The sequence below is a fragment of the Ranitomeya variabilis genome, chromosome 3, assembly GCF_051348905.1.
Source record: "Ranitomeya variabilis isolate aRanVar5 chromosome 3, aRanVar5.hap1, whole genome shotgun sequence".
NCBI classification, from domain to species: Eukaryota; Metazoa; Chordata; class Amphibia; order Anura; family Dendrobatidae; genus Ranitomeya; species Ranitomeya variabilis.
In genome coordinates, this window is record NC_135234.1 from 738108587 (window position 1) to 738124762 (window position 16176).

Below are 16176 nucleotides of genomic sequence, written 5' to 3' on the forward strand. Positions count from 1 at the left end.
CCTGACCTGCTTCCATGTAGTCCAACCACGCCCCCCACACTGATGGGCAGCTTTCTGCCAATCGGTGGTGTGGGTGGGGTTAAACAGGGCTCAGCATTCAAAGATCTAGTGAATCTGTAGTAGATTAAACACTGATTTTATTAAATCGGCAACAAGCAGCCTAGTAAGTGACACATTGCTGGAATCAGGGTCTCTGCTCCTACATCATGCAGCTCTTAGATGGGGGAGCAAAAACATGGTGCAGATTCCCTTTAAAAGGCAATATGTACAGATGTTAACAAATAAGGGGATTTTGTTTAAGGGGCTTTGGCTGTATATTCACCCCTCTTCACTCATCCCATTATTTAGACTGGCTACCAGTACTCTAGACACACACCGCGCCATAGTTATTGCCTATGCTGCACTTGTAACAGGCTGTAGGATAAATTAGCCTCTAAACCTGCTACAAAACCACTAAAGTATTAAGACAGTTCTAATAAACTAAATATCGACACAAACCAAAAATTCAATCCTGACTTGTCACTTGGACTCATGATAAAGATTTTAAATGACCTATATAATCCGAGCCTCACACCGGGATGTTGAACCAACGAGTTTTCCATTCCAGGAGCGCGCCGCAGTCATTAGTTACCTGTGACTTTGAGAGAAATCAGGCTGTTAAATTATCAGTTACCTATACAATATTCATTATCTGTAGACCATGATAAAGTAACACTAAAAGCCTTAAACTCTTATTACCATTTTAGGTTTCCCTACGGGAATGGGCAATATATCACGGCGGTGCACCGGCCCTAATCGTGATCACATTTTATCGCTACTTTCGGCTTTAAAATGCTTACATTAGCAGGCAACAGAAAGAACTTTTATTTCATTGGTATGTTTTCGTGTTTTTTTCAGCCCGGTACCTACCATCTCGTGGAGGAAGGTCAGCGGGTTTATTCCCAGCAAAGCGCGGCTACGAAAATCACAAGCCGTTCTGGAAATTCCTAACGTTCAGCTGGAAGATGCTGGAACATATGAATGTAAAGCCGAGAACTCCAGGGGAAAGAATGCCTTCCGAGGTCAATTACAAGTATACAGTAAGTATCTGCAAAAGGAATCCGACTGCACCGTTGGCTTACGGAGGGACTGGAAAATAACATTTATTCCAATATGTTACATAAATGTCAAGACATGTAGTCGTATGGACTTGAGCGTAAAGAACCGTGATGGACAAAACTCGTACACTGGGATAGACGGTATCAGGATTGTGCTACGTATCCCTTGCTGTGTGCACTCCTGCCCATGGAAAAATATCTAAACACAACAAAGTTAATACCTTCCATTTTTGGATCACTGGGGATTCTGGTAGTCAGATCCTTATACCAGTAAGAAAATATGAATGAAGAAGAAGAACTTATCATCCGCAGGATAGTCAATAGCTTACTCATTAATAGAGGTTCACCCAATGGGACTTGCACCAATCGGCAGAACAGGGTAACTTTATTTCTCTTGAGTTGAATGGTCAATAGTGATGAGCGAGCATGTTTTGGCTAAGGTGTTATCCACCATGCTCATTTGTGCTAATAGAGTACGGTATCTTCGGTGTGCTCGAATACTATGTCTGAGTCCCCGCGGCTGCGTGTCTCGTGGCTGTTCAACAGCTGCAACCAATGCAGGGCTTACCTAACAAACAGGAAATCCCTGCATGTGTTGCAGCTCTCGATCAGCCTCGAAACATGAAGCCGCGGGGACCGAACATAGTATTCCAGCACGCTGAAGACTCTCGGTAAGCACCTGAGCATGGTGGATAACACCTTATGCTCAACCATCTCTCGCACTAGTGTGTACCCGATGAGGACGGACTGTCCTAACTGTTCCGATTGGGTACACCTGGTCATTGGTGTGATGGCTTTTGCACTCTTTTAGTTCATAAAGTTTTTACTAAGAACCCTATGTTATTTATATGCACTATCGCTTTTCAATGACTTAGAGCAAGATATACGGTATGCTCATTTTGTTTCTAAGGTTTCGTCCATAATGGCAGCCCCGTAAAGAATGAATGGAGGGGCACTTGGTAATGCACACTGCCACCTCATTTTGTAACAGGGATAAAATTTCCCCTGTCTGCTGATCATTCGAGGTCCTTGTGGTTGAACTCCCACCGATCAGTATGTTATTGCCTATCTCGTGGATAGAGGATAATTTGCTTTCACTGCCATCATCTGTACTCCAATTGAGTATGTTCTTAAATCAATGCAGCTGAAAACAGGAAAATAAACTTGGAAAAAGCAGAGTTTGGAAGTTACATTCATGCAGTTTTTTTTTATAGGAATAACAACAAATCGCCTAATAAAATGAATTGCAAAGTTTCACAACTTTCCATTCTGGTGAAAAATTAAAAAAAAAAAAATGTTTATTTTAACCCCATGCCACAATATAGCACAGACATCGGGTATTTAACCCCTTACTGACCTCGGGCGGGATAGTATGTCCGAGATCAGATACCCCGCTTTGATGCAGGGCTCCGGCGGTGAGCCCGCATCAAAGCCGGGACATGTCAGCTGTTTTGAACAGCTGACATGTGCCCGCAATAGGCATGGGCAGAATTGCGTCCACCCGCGCCTATTAACTAGTTAAATGCCGCTGTCAAACACTGACAGCAGCATTTAACGGGCGCTTCCGGCAGGGCGGCCGGAAATGAGCGCATCGCTGACCCCGTCACATGATCGGGGATCAGCAATGCTTCAGCATTGTAACCATAGAGGTCCTTGAGACCTCTATGGTTACTGATCGCCGGTAGCTGTGAGCGCCACCCTGTGGTTGTGTTGTGCCAGCTTCTAGCCTCCTATGGAGGCTATTGAAGCATGGCAAAAGTAAAAAAAAGTAAAAAAAAATGTGAAAAAAATGAAAAAAATATAAAAGTTTAAATCACCCCCCTTTCGCCCCAATCAAAATAAATCAATAAAAAAAATCAAACCTACACATATTTGGTATCACCGCGTTCAGAATCGCCTGATCTATCAATAAAAAAAAGCATTAACCTGATCCGTAAACAGCGTAGCGAGAAAAAAATTTGAAACGCCAGAATTACGTTTTTTTGGTTGCCGCGACATTGCATTAAAATGCAATAACGGGCGACCAAAAGAACTTATCTGCACCAAAATGGTATCTTTAAAAACGCCAGCTTGGCACGCAAAAAATAAGCCCTCACCCGACCCCAGATCATGAAAAATGGAGACGCTACAGGTATCGGAAAATGGCACAATTTTTATTATTTTTTTAGCAAAGTTTGGAATTTTTTTTCACCACTTAGATAAAAAATAACCTAGTCATGTTCGGTGTCTATGAACTCGTACTGACCTGGTGAATCATAATGGCAGGTCAGTTTTAGCATTTAGTGAACCTAGCAAAAAAGCCAAACAAAAAACAAGTGTGGGACTGCACTTTTTTTTGTAATTTCACCGCACTTGGAATTTTTTTCCCGTTTTCCAGTACATGATATGCTAAAACCAATGATGTCATTCAAAAGTACAACTCGTGCCTCAAAAAATAAGCCTTCACATGGCCATATTGACGGAAAAATAAAAAAGTTATGGCTCTGGGAAGGAGGGGAGCGAAAAACGAACACGGAAAAACGGAAAATCCCAAGGTCATGAAGGGGTTAAAATTAACTTTCATATATGGCTCAGGGATTCTCAATGAATGAAAAAAATATTTCTCATCACAAAAAAAGCGCCCGCTCACAAAGATACATTGATGGAAGAGTAAAAAAAAATACAATTCTGTAAAGAAAGAGATGCAAGGTTTTTTTATTCAAAAGGAGGTAAATAAACTAAAACATTATACTTTTCTGGGAGTGGCGTAAAGATAGTGAACTGGTTGAAATTATATTTATACCGTATGATAAATAGCATTAAAAATAGAAATGTAAGAATTGCTGTTTTTTTCCCTCAATTCCTTATAAAAAATTAATGAGTTATAGTTACCTAAAGTTGGTATTATTGAAAAATCTAAAAAAAAAAAAATTGTCAACATGAAATAATAGCTGTAAGAAAGTGGTGGCCAAAAGTTTTTCCATTTTTTTCAAAGAAAAATGTTCATATAGGCACCTAAAATTTAAAAATAAAAGCTTATCTGTCACAAAAAAAGAAGTTCCCATATAGGTTCTTCAAAGGAAAAAAAGTTAAGGGTCTTGAAATTCAGGGATTAGAGATGAGTGAATGACTTGCCTTGAGATTCACAGAAAAAGAAAAATGGATTTTTTTTTATCTAAATCTGTTTACACAAATCTAGCAAAATGGCTGCGAGATAGCCGAGTACGGGGTCAGTATAATTTTTTTTACATATGTTTATTATAATCTGGGGTCGCATCAAATAAATTAGATGCAAGTTGAATTTCTTGGCGAAACTCAAGTGAATCTGGTCAACTCAAAAACTGCCCAATTCATTCATTGCTATCGGTCACGTTTTTAAGGGGTTAAATACATTTTGAATCGAAATTCTGTGTAATTGTGATGAATTTTTTTTCTGGAAAAAACATTGTTGCTGTTATGCGATGTTCCCGCACCTCGTACAAAGCCTTGATCTCCTCTGCACTTGAGATTTCTTATTCACTTGTAGAAAACGTGACACAAAAGACATGGCCTTCAGCACGTGTAGCCACATTATCGCATAGCGACTGCCTGGGAGGAGATCTGTGCTGAAAGATAAAACAATGCTGCGCTGTTATGACATCCATCACAGAAAAGCCTCAAAAACAATATTTTATTAGCTGTGCTATATCTCATGTTCTGCTCCCATCCGAGTGAATAATAAGTGCAATTACATTTTTGCAGCTGTTTCTAATTACTATAAGTACGTAGCAAAGTTCATCCGATGATACTTTCCACCACATTAGAACCTAGTAAAATGTAAAAAAAAATATGCTCTAAAGATTCCAAATTATTGAACGTAATCCTCATAACAGAAAGGTTCAAAAAGGATTTTTCGCCTTAGAAAGGGTCTCTTGATGATAAACTGATCATCTGTCATCTTGCGAGAAGCTTAGAAGCAAGTGTTTAATTTCTCTGCAGCACCTCCAGAGGACAAATTAAGTATTACAAAGCTTAGGTCCTCCAGAGTGAAAGATAATTCTGCAGTTGCTTTTAGCTACAGGTAATAGATAAGGATCCTGAATAGGGGACCTTGCTTACCCCTTTGTTAACTTTTAGCAGAATAATTGAAACTGAGTTTTTTAAGTTAGCCCTTTTAATTAATATATTATGCTCTAATGAGAGTGGCCACAGTGTAGTGGGGATGGGATGGAAGTAGTAAATGGTCACATTGGTGCTGGTGGCTCTTAGTACGTACAGAGCTGCCTCAATAGGCTTCAGCTTTCCCATGAAAGTTCCTGAATGTTTCTAGGGTAGAGTTGTGCAAAAAGATTCTCAGGACCGTGGCCAAGTGTCCACGTCAGTAATCTGTGGCCGCTAGACCAGAGCCCTTCAAACTTCTTACTACCTTTCCTGGCACCTCTTTTGATTAGTAGTCCCACCACAATGTCATTGCTGCAGCACAACACATGTATGATGTCGCACCGAACCTACTGCTCAAAAGAGGCGCCAGGGATGCAGGAGACTAGAAGGAAGTCCACAGGTCTCCAATACGGTGGGTAGGGACTATCGATGCGGCCACTGGATCAGGATCCTGCAAATCTTTTTGCTCAACTCTACTCTCGAGGTCTAGGGATCAGGATGGTTCATATAATATAGATGTGTCCTTCCTTAAAAGGAACCTGACACCAAAAAAAACGCTATTAACCTGCAGATATGGGGTTAATGTGCAGATTAATAGCATAACTAACCTGCCTGGTGCAAACACTTAGCCAAACTCTGCAAGAAGAAAATTGACTTTATTTCCCCTGCAACGTTTCAATTTCAGTCACTGGGTCGGCGCTGACGCATCCTTGCCTCTAATTTGGAGTGCCAAATCTATTTTTACATCACTTACTGGGCTGCTTGCTGTAGTTTTGATAAAATCAGCATTTTATCAGCAGGAGATTATCACTAGTCCTCCATATTCATGAGCTCTGCATAACCCCGCCCCAATCACTGATTGGCAGCTTTCTGCCTATTCACAACATATGCAAAGAGCTGTCAATTAGTGATATGGGATGGGTTATACAGAGCTCATCATTCAGAGAACTGCTAGATCTGCAGCAGAGAAAACAGGGATTTTATCAAAACTGCAGCAAGCAGCCCATTAAGTTATACATCGCTGGCATCAGCATCTCAGCCCCAACATCATGCTGCACTCATATGTGGGAGCAACAAGCTGGTGACAGATTCCCTTTAAGCTGACTTGTAAAATACTGACTACCTGCAGTCACCACCAGAGGGGGCTCACTGCATTTACAGTTATGTTGTTTCCATTGAGCCTTGTACAAGCATATATGTCTGTATGCAGCTCCTCCTAGTGGTGACTGCCAGAAGGCATAATTTTGTCATTTCATAGTTATGCACGTTTGTCCCATACATCCCGGACCTCATTGCACCTTGTAACCTTTGCTCATCCCATCCCTCTTGTCTTCTTAATTTCCCTTTTGATTGTTTTTCCTCCTCGTGGCTGTCTTGCCCATATCAGTACAGCAGACTCACATGTGTAGCTGCGAGATAAGACCTCCTTAAAGAACAATTTTGCTACATAGTGGCGACACTTAAAAGTGGGATTTTCTTAACTAACCATATATTTAAATACCAAAGGATATATTGAAACCTCAGCCTCCTTCTTTCTTCTTCACAAGACCTTTAAATGAAGTACAACACTCTGCGGAATAAAACTCCTTGTAGATCTTGTAAGACTGAGAACATAAAACAAAAGCCAAGCTTGGCCGGGGATTTAGAAAGTGACTCCTTTATAGCTCAGTATGATAAATGCATGGCAGCGCATCTGGAGCAGGTGATGGACTGCAAATAACCAGGGGGTCACGTAGGTGAGTGAAGGACATCCTGCCATGGTCTCGTCACTAATAAATCCCAGAATCTTTCCACAAATGTCTCTACCGGTGTGAGAGACTTCGCAATGAATTTCATGTCTTTGTGATTAGATCTCGTACTTATAATTGTACTCATCTTCTATCCATTACATTGATAATAGATAGATAGATAGATAGATAGATAGATAGATAGATAGAAAGATAATAGATAGATATGAGATAGATAGATAGAAAGAAAGAAAGATAATAGATAGATATGAGATGGATAGATAGAAAGATATATATGAGATAGATAGATAGATATCGTTATTTGCAGAAAATTAATTTGCTGGAAATTACTGTGACGCCCGTGAGACCGAGGTACCCAGCACCAGATCAAAGAGGTCCGTCTCTTGAGGGGGATGTCACTAGTGGCTTGACCCGGTCCTGTGGCCTCAGGCGATGCACAGTGCAAGGGATATCATGAAGGAACAGACACTTACTTGATCAGCAGCAGGTCCTCTCAGCTGTGATGACCCCGATCCTGGATCGATGGCTATTGTCCAAATGAAAGACTGAGGCGCTGAAACATTTAACCAGTTTACTTTAACAAAAAGGGATTTGCAACCAATACTGTCACCGGAGTCTGTATAAGAACTCTGAATTACTTTGATCCTGTCAGGATTTCCACCTCTTATTATGCGCTTTTTCTGTATGGCCCTGCTGCTGTTTGTGAACTGGCTGCCGACCCAATCTGTCTCTTCTGTGCTCTGGTTCGACAGACAACCCGAGTCCTTTTTTTGTCGGCTTACCCCCTCTGGGAGTACCGCTGAACTCTGTGTCTGTTGCTGCGTCTTACCCTGGTGAAGCTGATATCACCTCACTTCCTTCCGGTTGTTGTATTATATGTATTGAATATAGCCACGGATCCGGTATCCGTCTCTGCGCCTATTCTGGATAGAGGTTATTGCTACCCGGTTCTCACAATGTCCTTTTTCTCTATTCCTCTTTTCCTACTATGGGTATTACAGGCCTATAATCTGTCATAGGGCTGTTAGGAGTTCAGTTATACGACCTCTCACTTTCAGCTCCTCAACCCAACTGCCAATCCTTTTCTCAGACCAGAATAGATCAAGGGGAGTCTCTGGAGCTCCCCCTTCTGGCCAGAGATGGTAGTGCAGTCTTGCTATTTTAATATTTGTATTTGGTGTCAATAACTATTTTTGTGGCAAATACCCCTAGGGGCACCACATTCCCCCTTAGTTAAGAACAGTACTCCGGGACTGTGGGACGATAACATTTTGAAATAACAATTGATATGTACAGAGTCTTAAAAATGAAGAGTTACAAAAACCACTCAAAGAAACAAAAAAAAAAATAGAATTCTGTAAAAAGTCACTTCAAATAGCGTCCATTAATACAGTTCTATCCTTGAAGGTACTAGGAAGCAAAGTTCACAAAGCAGTCTTTCCGGAGCTTTGATTTAGTGTTTCCAGGCTGATAAAAAGTTCAAGAATATGCAAGAAGTTCATACAGGTAAGTCTCTGTAGGTACTGGGCTTAAACGTTACAGAACGATAACAATGACTATAGTCTTATAGTTGGTAATCCGCATACCTGGCCGGTAATTGACCCTGGGTACTACTCTGGGATCTACATAATAGCGGTGTCTCTTTATGTGGTGTACTACTGTCTACTGCGGATATAGTATCTGCCCTCTCTGCTAAAGATAATTCCACCACTATGGGGTTGGCAAGTCCACCGTGAATGGGATCACTCTGATCAGGAATCTGTTCTTCCTGACCTGGAACCTCTTGTAGTACGGGGTCAGCCTCTTCCTGTCTTGGGACTTCTAATATTGGATTCGGTGTTGGATAAAAGGCCACCATGGGAACCACTACTGCACCATGGTATGTTAGTAGGGTTTTGGGAAAGTCTCCTATACAGGTGTGATACATTTCCTCCTCTTTTTCCTTTACTGGTTGAACCTGTATAGGTGGAATAACTTCTGATTCTGGCTGGACAACTTCTGGCTCTTTCAACGTTTCCGGACATAATTTAAGATTGTCTCTTGACACTAGTACAGATGTTAAACCTTCGTTTTTGCTAATGAGACACATTTTAGGATTATCCATTCTTGTTGGTAAAACTGTGTAGGGTACGGCTTCCCATTGATTATCCAGTTTATTGGTTCGCCGATTCCTCTTGAGTACTTGGTCACCCGGTCTTAATGGAGTCGCTAGAGCATTCTGGTTGAAAGTTCGCTCTTGTCTTTCTCTAGTTTGCTGGAGGCTTCTTTCCACACTCTCTTGCACTTGGCGATACTGCTTTCGCCGTACGACATCCCAATTGGAGTCTTGAACTTCTGCGTCTGGTTTCAGAATTCCCATTTCTAGATCGATTGGCAACTGGCCGGGTCTTGCACACATAAGATAAGCTGGGGTGCAGTTGGTAGAGCTCACCGGGACATGATTATACAGATCCACCAAGTCAGACAATTTCTCTGGCCATTGATTCCTTTCCGTTTCAGGTAAAGTCTTTAGTAGGTCTATCACAATATGGTTCATCTTCTCACATAAGCCGTTTGTTTGCGGATGATAGGCCATCGTCCGGATCTTTTTGCAACCATACATATTACAGAATTCTCTGAAGATCTCTGATTCAAAGGCTGTACCCTGGTCAGTGAGAACCTGTTCCGGATATCCATGGGGTCTACAAAAGTACGTTTGGAACGCTTTGGCTGCTGTTTTTGCAGTCAGATCTTTTACAGGTACTACTACCAAGAAGAGCGAATAATGATCCACGATGATCAAGGCATAGACGTAACCGGATCGGCTCGGTGTCAACTTCACGTGGTCCATGGCTACCAGTTCAAGTGGTTGTTTGGTGATTATGGGCTGCAGTGGTGCCCTTTGGCTCTTTTGATCGTTCCTTCTGAGGTTGCACGGGCCACAGTTTCTACACCACTGTTCGATTGATTTTCTCATCCCGACCCAATAAAATCTTTCTCTCAGAAGTACTTCTAGCTTTTTCCAACCAAAGTGACCAGCACCATTGTGGTAAGCCTCGAGGACCATCCTCACATCTTGTTTAGGCACGATAATCTGCCAAACCAATTCATGTGTTTTCGGATTGGTGTATCTTCTACAGAGTTTCCCTTGATACAGGAACATTTTGCCTCTCTCTTTCCAGAGTTGACGCGTCTCTTCTAAGACATCCTCATCGGGATATGCACTTTGCTCAGTCAATAGTTCCTTCACTAGCTTCACAGCCGGATTGCTATCTTGGGTGTCAGCCCATCTATGGTGTGCTAACGGATTAAAATTCACTTCTTGTTGTTTCTGATAGGTATTTGACTGATGATGTTTTACCTTGGGCTGATGAAAGGCTGGTAGTTCAATTTCTTCAAGCTCCCCCGTTTCTTCTTCTACATCTCTGAAGTGTGGCATCCGGGATAGGGCATCGGCATTTCCATTCTTGCGACCTGCTCGATACTTGATCACGAAGTTGTAATTAGATAACCGGGCTATCCATCGCTGTTCTAACGCACCTAATTTAGCGGTGTCTAGGTGGGTCAATGGATTGTTGTCAGTATAGACAATAAATTCTGCACCGGTCAAATAGTGTTTGAAACGTTCAGTCACAGCCCATACTACTGCCAGTAGCTCCAATTTGAAGGAGCTATAATTTTCAGAATTTCTTTCAGTAGGCCGGAGTTTTCTACTTGCAAAGGCGATGACTTTCTCCCGACCTTCTTGCTTTTGTGACAGCACCGCTCCCAATCCCACATTACTGGCATCGGTGTAGAGGATGAAAGGTTGATGGTAATCCGGGTACGCCAGAACTTCTTCTCCGGTTAGTGCCTTCATTAGTTGTTCAAAGGAGTCTTCTCTTTCGTCATTCCACTGAAAAGGAGGGTTTCGGTTTGAAGGTTTCTTTGTCTGCCCTATCAAAGCATCTTGCAAGGGCGCTGCCAATTTGGTAAATCCTTTTATAAATCTACGATAGTAACCCACTAATCCCAAGAATTGCCTCACTTCTTTTGCGTTGGTAGGTCTTGGCCAATCCCTTATGGCAGTTATTTTCTCGGGATCCGGTGCTACTCCCTCCGAACTCACGATGTGCCCTAAGTATTGTACCTTTGGCTTGAGAAGGTGTCATTTGGATGGTTTGATTTTCATACCATACTTGGATAAGGCTTCGAACACCTCTGCCAGGTCTGTTAAGTGCTGTTCGTAAGTCTTTGAGTAGACGATCACATCATCTAGGTACAGGAGGACGGTCTCGAAGTTCTTGTGTCCGAGGCAACATTCCATCAGTCGCTGGAAAGTACCGGATGCGTTGCAGAGTCCGAACGGCATGTGATTAAATTCGCTTAGACCCATTGGTGTGGTGAATGCCGTTTTTTCTTTATCTCTCTCAGCCACAGGGACTTGCCAATACCCGCTTGTTAAGTCTAAGGTGGAAAAATAATTAGCAGATTTCAAAGCAGTCAAGGACTCTTCTATCCTAGGCAAGGGATAGGCGTCTTTATGGGTGATGTTATTAATCTGCCGGTAGTCTATGCACATTCTCATGGTTCCATCCTTTTTTTTGACAATCACCAGAGGGGCCGCCCAAGGGCTACAACTATCTCTTATTACCCCGGCCTGTTTCATCTCTCTCAGCATGTCCTTCGCGCAGTTAGTGAGCGGGCGGTATGGGTCTATATCTTTCTTTTATCGGGGGATGGTCACCGGTGGGGATTGTATGTTCCACCCCTTCTATCCGTCCGAAGTCCAATGGGTGTTTACTGAAGACCTGTTCATATTCCGTCACTAATCTATACACCCCTTGTCTTTGATGGGTAGGTGTTGAATCTACACCCACATCTAGCTGTTGGCACCAATCCTCCGATTCTCCATCTGAGCCGTTATTTTCCACCTGACAGGTCGATTCTAAGGGCTCAACGGTTGTGATGGCATTGTTGTCAACAATATACACTCACTGGCCACTTTATTAGGTACACCTGTCCAACTTCTTGTTAACACTTCATTTCTAATCAGCCAATCACATGGCGGCAACTCAGTGCATTTAGGCATGTAGACATGGTCAAGACAATCTCCTGCAGTTCAAACCGAGCATCAGTATGGGGAAGAAAGGTGATTTGAGTGCCTTTGAACGTGGCATTGTTGTTGGTGCCAGAAGGGCTGGTCTGAGTATTTCAGAAACTGCTGATCTACTGGGATTTTCACGCACAACCATCTCTAGGGTTTACAGAGAATGGTCCGAAAAAGAAAAAAAATCCAGTGAGCGGCAGTTCTGTGGGCGGAAATGCCTTGTTGATGCCAGAGGTCAGAGGAGAATGGGCAGACTGGTTCGAGCTGATAGAAAGGCAACAGTGACTCAAATCGCCACCCGTTACAACCAAGGTAGGCCTAAGAGCATCTCTGAACGCACAGTGCGTCGAACTTTGAGGCAGATGGGCTACAGCAGCAGAAGACCACACCGGGTACCACTCCTTTTAGCTAAGAACAGGAAACTGAGGCTACAATTTGCACAAGCTCATCGAAATTGGACAGTAGAAGATTGGAAAAACGTTGCTTGGTCTGATGAGTCTCGATTTCTGCTGCGACATTCGGATGGTAGGGTCAGAATTTGGCGTAAACAACATGAAATCTTTGGGATGTGGTGGAACGGGAGATTCGCATCAGGGATGTGCAGCCGACAAATCTGCGGCAACTGTGTGATGCCATCATGTCAATATGGACCAAAATCTCTGAGGAATGCTTCCAGCACCTTGTTGAATCTATGCCACGAAGAATTGAGGCAGTTCTGAAGGCAAAAGGGGTCTAACCTGTTACTAGCATGGTGTACCTAATAAAGTGGCCAGTGAGTGTATAACTTTGCCACTGTAGCGTACCTTGGCAAAGTGACCTCTTCCTCTCCACAGTTCAAAAGTCGTACCGGCACCCATCCCTGGTGTACCTCGACCACCCCTCGTGCCGTGAGTATAGTGGGCCTGCTGTCGGTGTACGCTGGTTCTATTAAGGCTTGATAGTCTTGTCCTTTAGTACCAATGGCCGCTCTACACCATACCAGCATTTCTGTTTTTGGTGGGATTACAATAGACGTTGGATCACTCACCCTCACACTGCCGATTTCTCCACCTGCAACTTCTATCTGTTGCCTTAACATTAATACTTTTATTTCCCTCCGGAGAACTCTCTGCTGGCAGGATCGGGCAGTTTCAGCAATTTGTTGTAAGACAGAAATAACTTCGGAAAAGCAGTTCTCTAACACATTCATTCCTATCAATACAGTTGGTTCACAGTTCTGTCGGTCAACATCAACGACAATTATACCCTGTTTCTTCAATTCTGCTTTACCAATCTTTATGGTCATCTCCCTGAATCCTAGTTTCGGTACCAACTTACCATTACTGGCCCATATATCTAGTTCAACATCAGAGGGTCCTTTATCAATATCTACCTCAGCCCAGTACCTCTTATAAAGGATATATGGTATAGATGAAATCTGGGAACCTGTATCCAGCAAAGCGTTGAGGGGAATTCCGTCCAGCATGATAGGGATGATGGGTCGTCCTCCGATGTACCTGTCGTGCCAGGGTGTTGGGCCTTGAGAATTCATTCCTGCGAAGCGGCCCGCATTCCCAGGGGATTCCCGTTTAAATCACAATTTCGTGCAAAGTGGCCTGGCTGCTGGCAACGGCGGCAAATGGGCTGTCCATCCGGTTGGTAGTGGTCACGGGGTCATCCTCTCCATGTCGGGTATCTCCGGGACCTCATCCATGGAACATCCTCTCTACTGTTTGCCAACTCCATCTTGGGTTCTCTCGTCTCCTGCATGGTTTTAGCCATTGAAGCAACAACATCAGTTAAAGAGTCAAGCTTTTGCTGAAGAGCCTCATTAGTAATGGGCCCCAGGGACTTAGCACTGGCACCGGACGTAGCTGATGTCACCGGCATTCCCCGTTGCTGAAGTGCATCTGCTATGGGTTGTGTGAGATCCTGATCCCGAGGTGCCTCTGCCAGCTGGAGACGTATAGCACTCTCCTTTAATTGGGCAAATGTCAATTCAGGGTTCTTAAAAACAAGCATGCTCACATGCCCCCGGTGAGAAGGGGTGTAGAGTCCCTCAATAAATTGATCTCTTAGCAGTTTATCGGCTCCTGTGTTAAAAATGGGTTCAGCCAGTGTAAGTGATTTAAGGGCTTCCTGCAGGTTTAAGGCAAAATCTCTCACGCCCTCATTAGCTTTTTTTTTGCAATTAAAGAATCGTACTTTAGCTTTGCTGCTGGTAGTGGTTTCAAATGTAGCTTTTAATCCAGCAAATATGCGTTCAACAGTACCTTTTAGATCAGTTGCCCATGCCGTGACTTCTCGCTTAGCGTGGCCACTTAACTGCATCATCAGGAGACTAACACGCTGAGCTTCACCCATGGGGAACATATCAAAATGAGCCAGCATCTTTTCCCTGAAACCGTCAAGGGTATTAGGTTCACCTTCATACATTGGAAGCCATGGGCCACCCGGGGTATATAGCATCAACACCGGCATGATGGGCGCCACTCCTTGCACTGCTGCGCTGCCAGGCTCTCTATCGACACTCTGTCTTTCAGCTGCATTAGCGTCGCCGGGTGCTGCGGCGTCTCCGTGCTGCGACATACTGTACCCCCTTAGTTAATCCAGACCCCTCCGGTCCCAGCTTCCGTCTAGATAATGTAGATTCGTTCCTCTGTGCAGCAGGATGACAATGACACGCCCCCTGCTGCCTCTAACTGCCGCACGCTCTGTGATGGTGGATTTTGAAGTTTTTCAGTTAGACTGGGGCTTGGGTAATGACGTAGCTCGATTAACAGTTTTGTGCCTAACGGTTATGAGATGATCACATCAGGGGATGGCGGCCATTTTTACCCCATTATAACCAATGGAGAAAAGTCACTTTCAATAGTTTTCAATGGGGAACGGGATTTTCTTTAACAAAGTCAATTTCCAAGATTTTTCATCCAAATTTTCACAGTTTCAGACTCCAATTACGGCACACAATACCCGGTGTACGGGCTGGCCCAATCCTGTTCGTGACGCCAGTTGTGACGCCCGTGAGACCGAGGTACCCAGCACCAGATCAAAGAGGTCCATCTCTTGAGGGGGATGTCACTAGTGGCTTGACCTGGTGCTGTGGCCTCAGGCGATGCACAGTGCAAGGGATATCATAAAGGAGCAGACACTTACTTGATCAGCAGCAGGTCCTCTCAGCTGTGATGACCCCGATCCTGGATCGATGGCTATTGTCCAAATGAAAGACTGAGGCGCTGAAACATTTAACCAGTTTACTTTAACAAAAAGGGATTTGCAACCAATACTGTCACCGGAGTCTGTTTAAGAACTCTGAATTACTTTGATCCTGTCAGGATTTCCACCTCTTATTATGCGCAGTTTCTGTATGGCCCTGCTGCTGTTTGTGAACTGGCTGCCGACCCAATCTGTCTCTTCTGTGCTCTGGTTCGACGGACAACCCGAGTCCTTTTTTTGTCGGCTTACCCCCTCTGGGAGTACCGCTGAACTCTGTGTCTGTTGCTGCGTCTTACCCTGGTGAAGCTGATATCACCTCACTTCCTTCCGGTTGCTGTATTATATCTAATGAATATAGCCACGGATCCGGTATCCGTCTCTGCGCCTATTCTGGGTAGAGGTTATTGCTACCCGGTTCTCACAATGTCCTTTTTCTCTATTCCTCTTTTCCTACTATGGGTATTACAGGCCTATAATCCGTCATAGGGCTGTTAGGAGTTCAGTTATACGACCTCTCACTTTCAGCTCCTCAACCCAACTGCCAATCCTTTTCTCAGACCAGAATAGATCAAGGGGAGTCTCTGGAGCTCCCCCTTCTGGCCGGAGATGGTAGTGCAGTCTTGCTATTTTAATATTTGTATTTGGTGTCAATAACTATTTTTGTGGCAAATACCCCTAGGGGCGCCACATTACCAATACTGCAACACGTCCAATGGCCCTGAAAAGACGTGTTTCACACTCTGAGGTCTGCTAGGAATATACCCAACCACTTTCGAGCTCCACTGTCCAAGGGACTGTAAATCATGCACCGAGGGTGTTGTTCCAGATACGGCGGAGTCACGGACGGGAAAAGAACCAATTTCACACAGTCCACGTTCTGTAACTATTTTACTTAGGGATGAAATTATTCCTACTCGGTTTTGATAATCACACAAAGAGAACACCTCAA

The 16176-nt window shown here is 43.6% G+C and overlaps 1 protein-coding gene across 2 annotated transcripts in view; it reads left to right on the forward strand.

Annotated features, from left to right (window-relative positions):
- The window catches only part of CNTN5 (contactin 5), a 2016448-nt gene that overhangs the window by 1549627 nt on the left and 450645 nt on the right, over window positions 1-16176 (forward strand). For both annotated transcript variants that reach the window (XM_077298468.1, XM_077298469.1), the window contains one exon: window positions 898-1079. In XM_077298468.1, the coding sequence (XP_077154583.1) occupies window positions 898-1079 (182 nt within the window). The remainder of the gene's footprint in view (window positions 1-897; window positions 1080-16176) is intronic.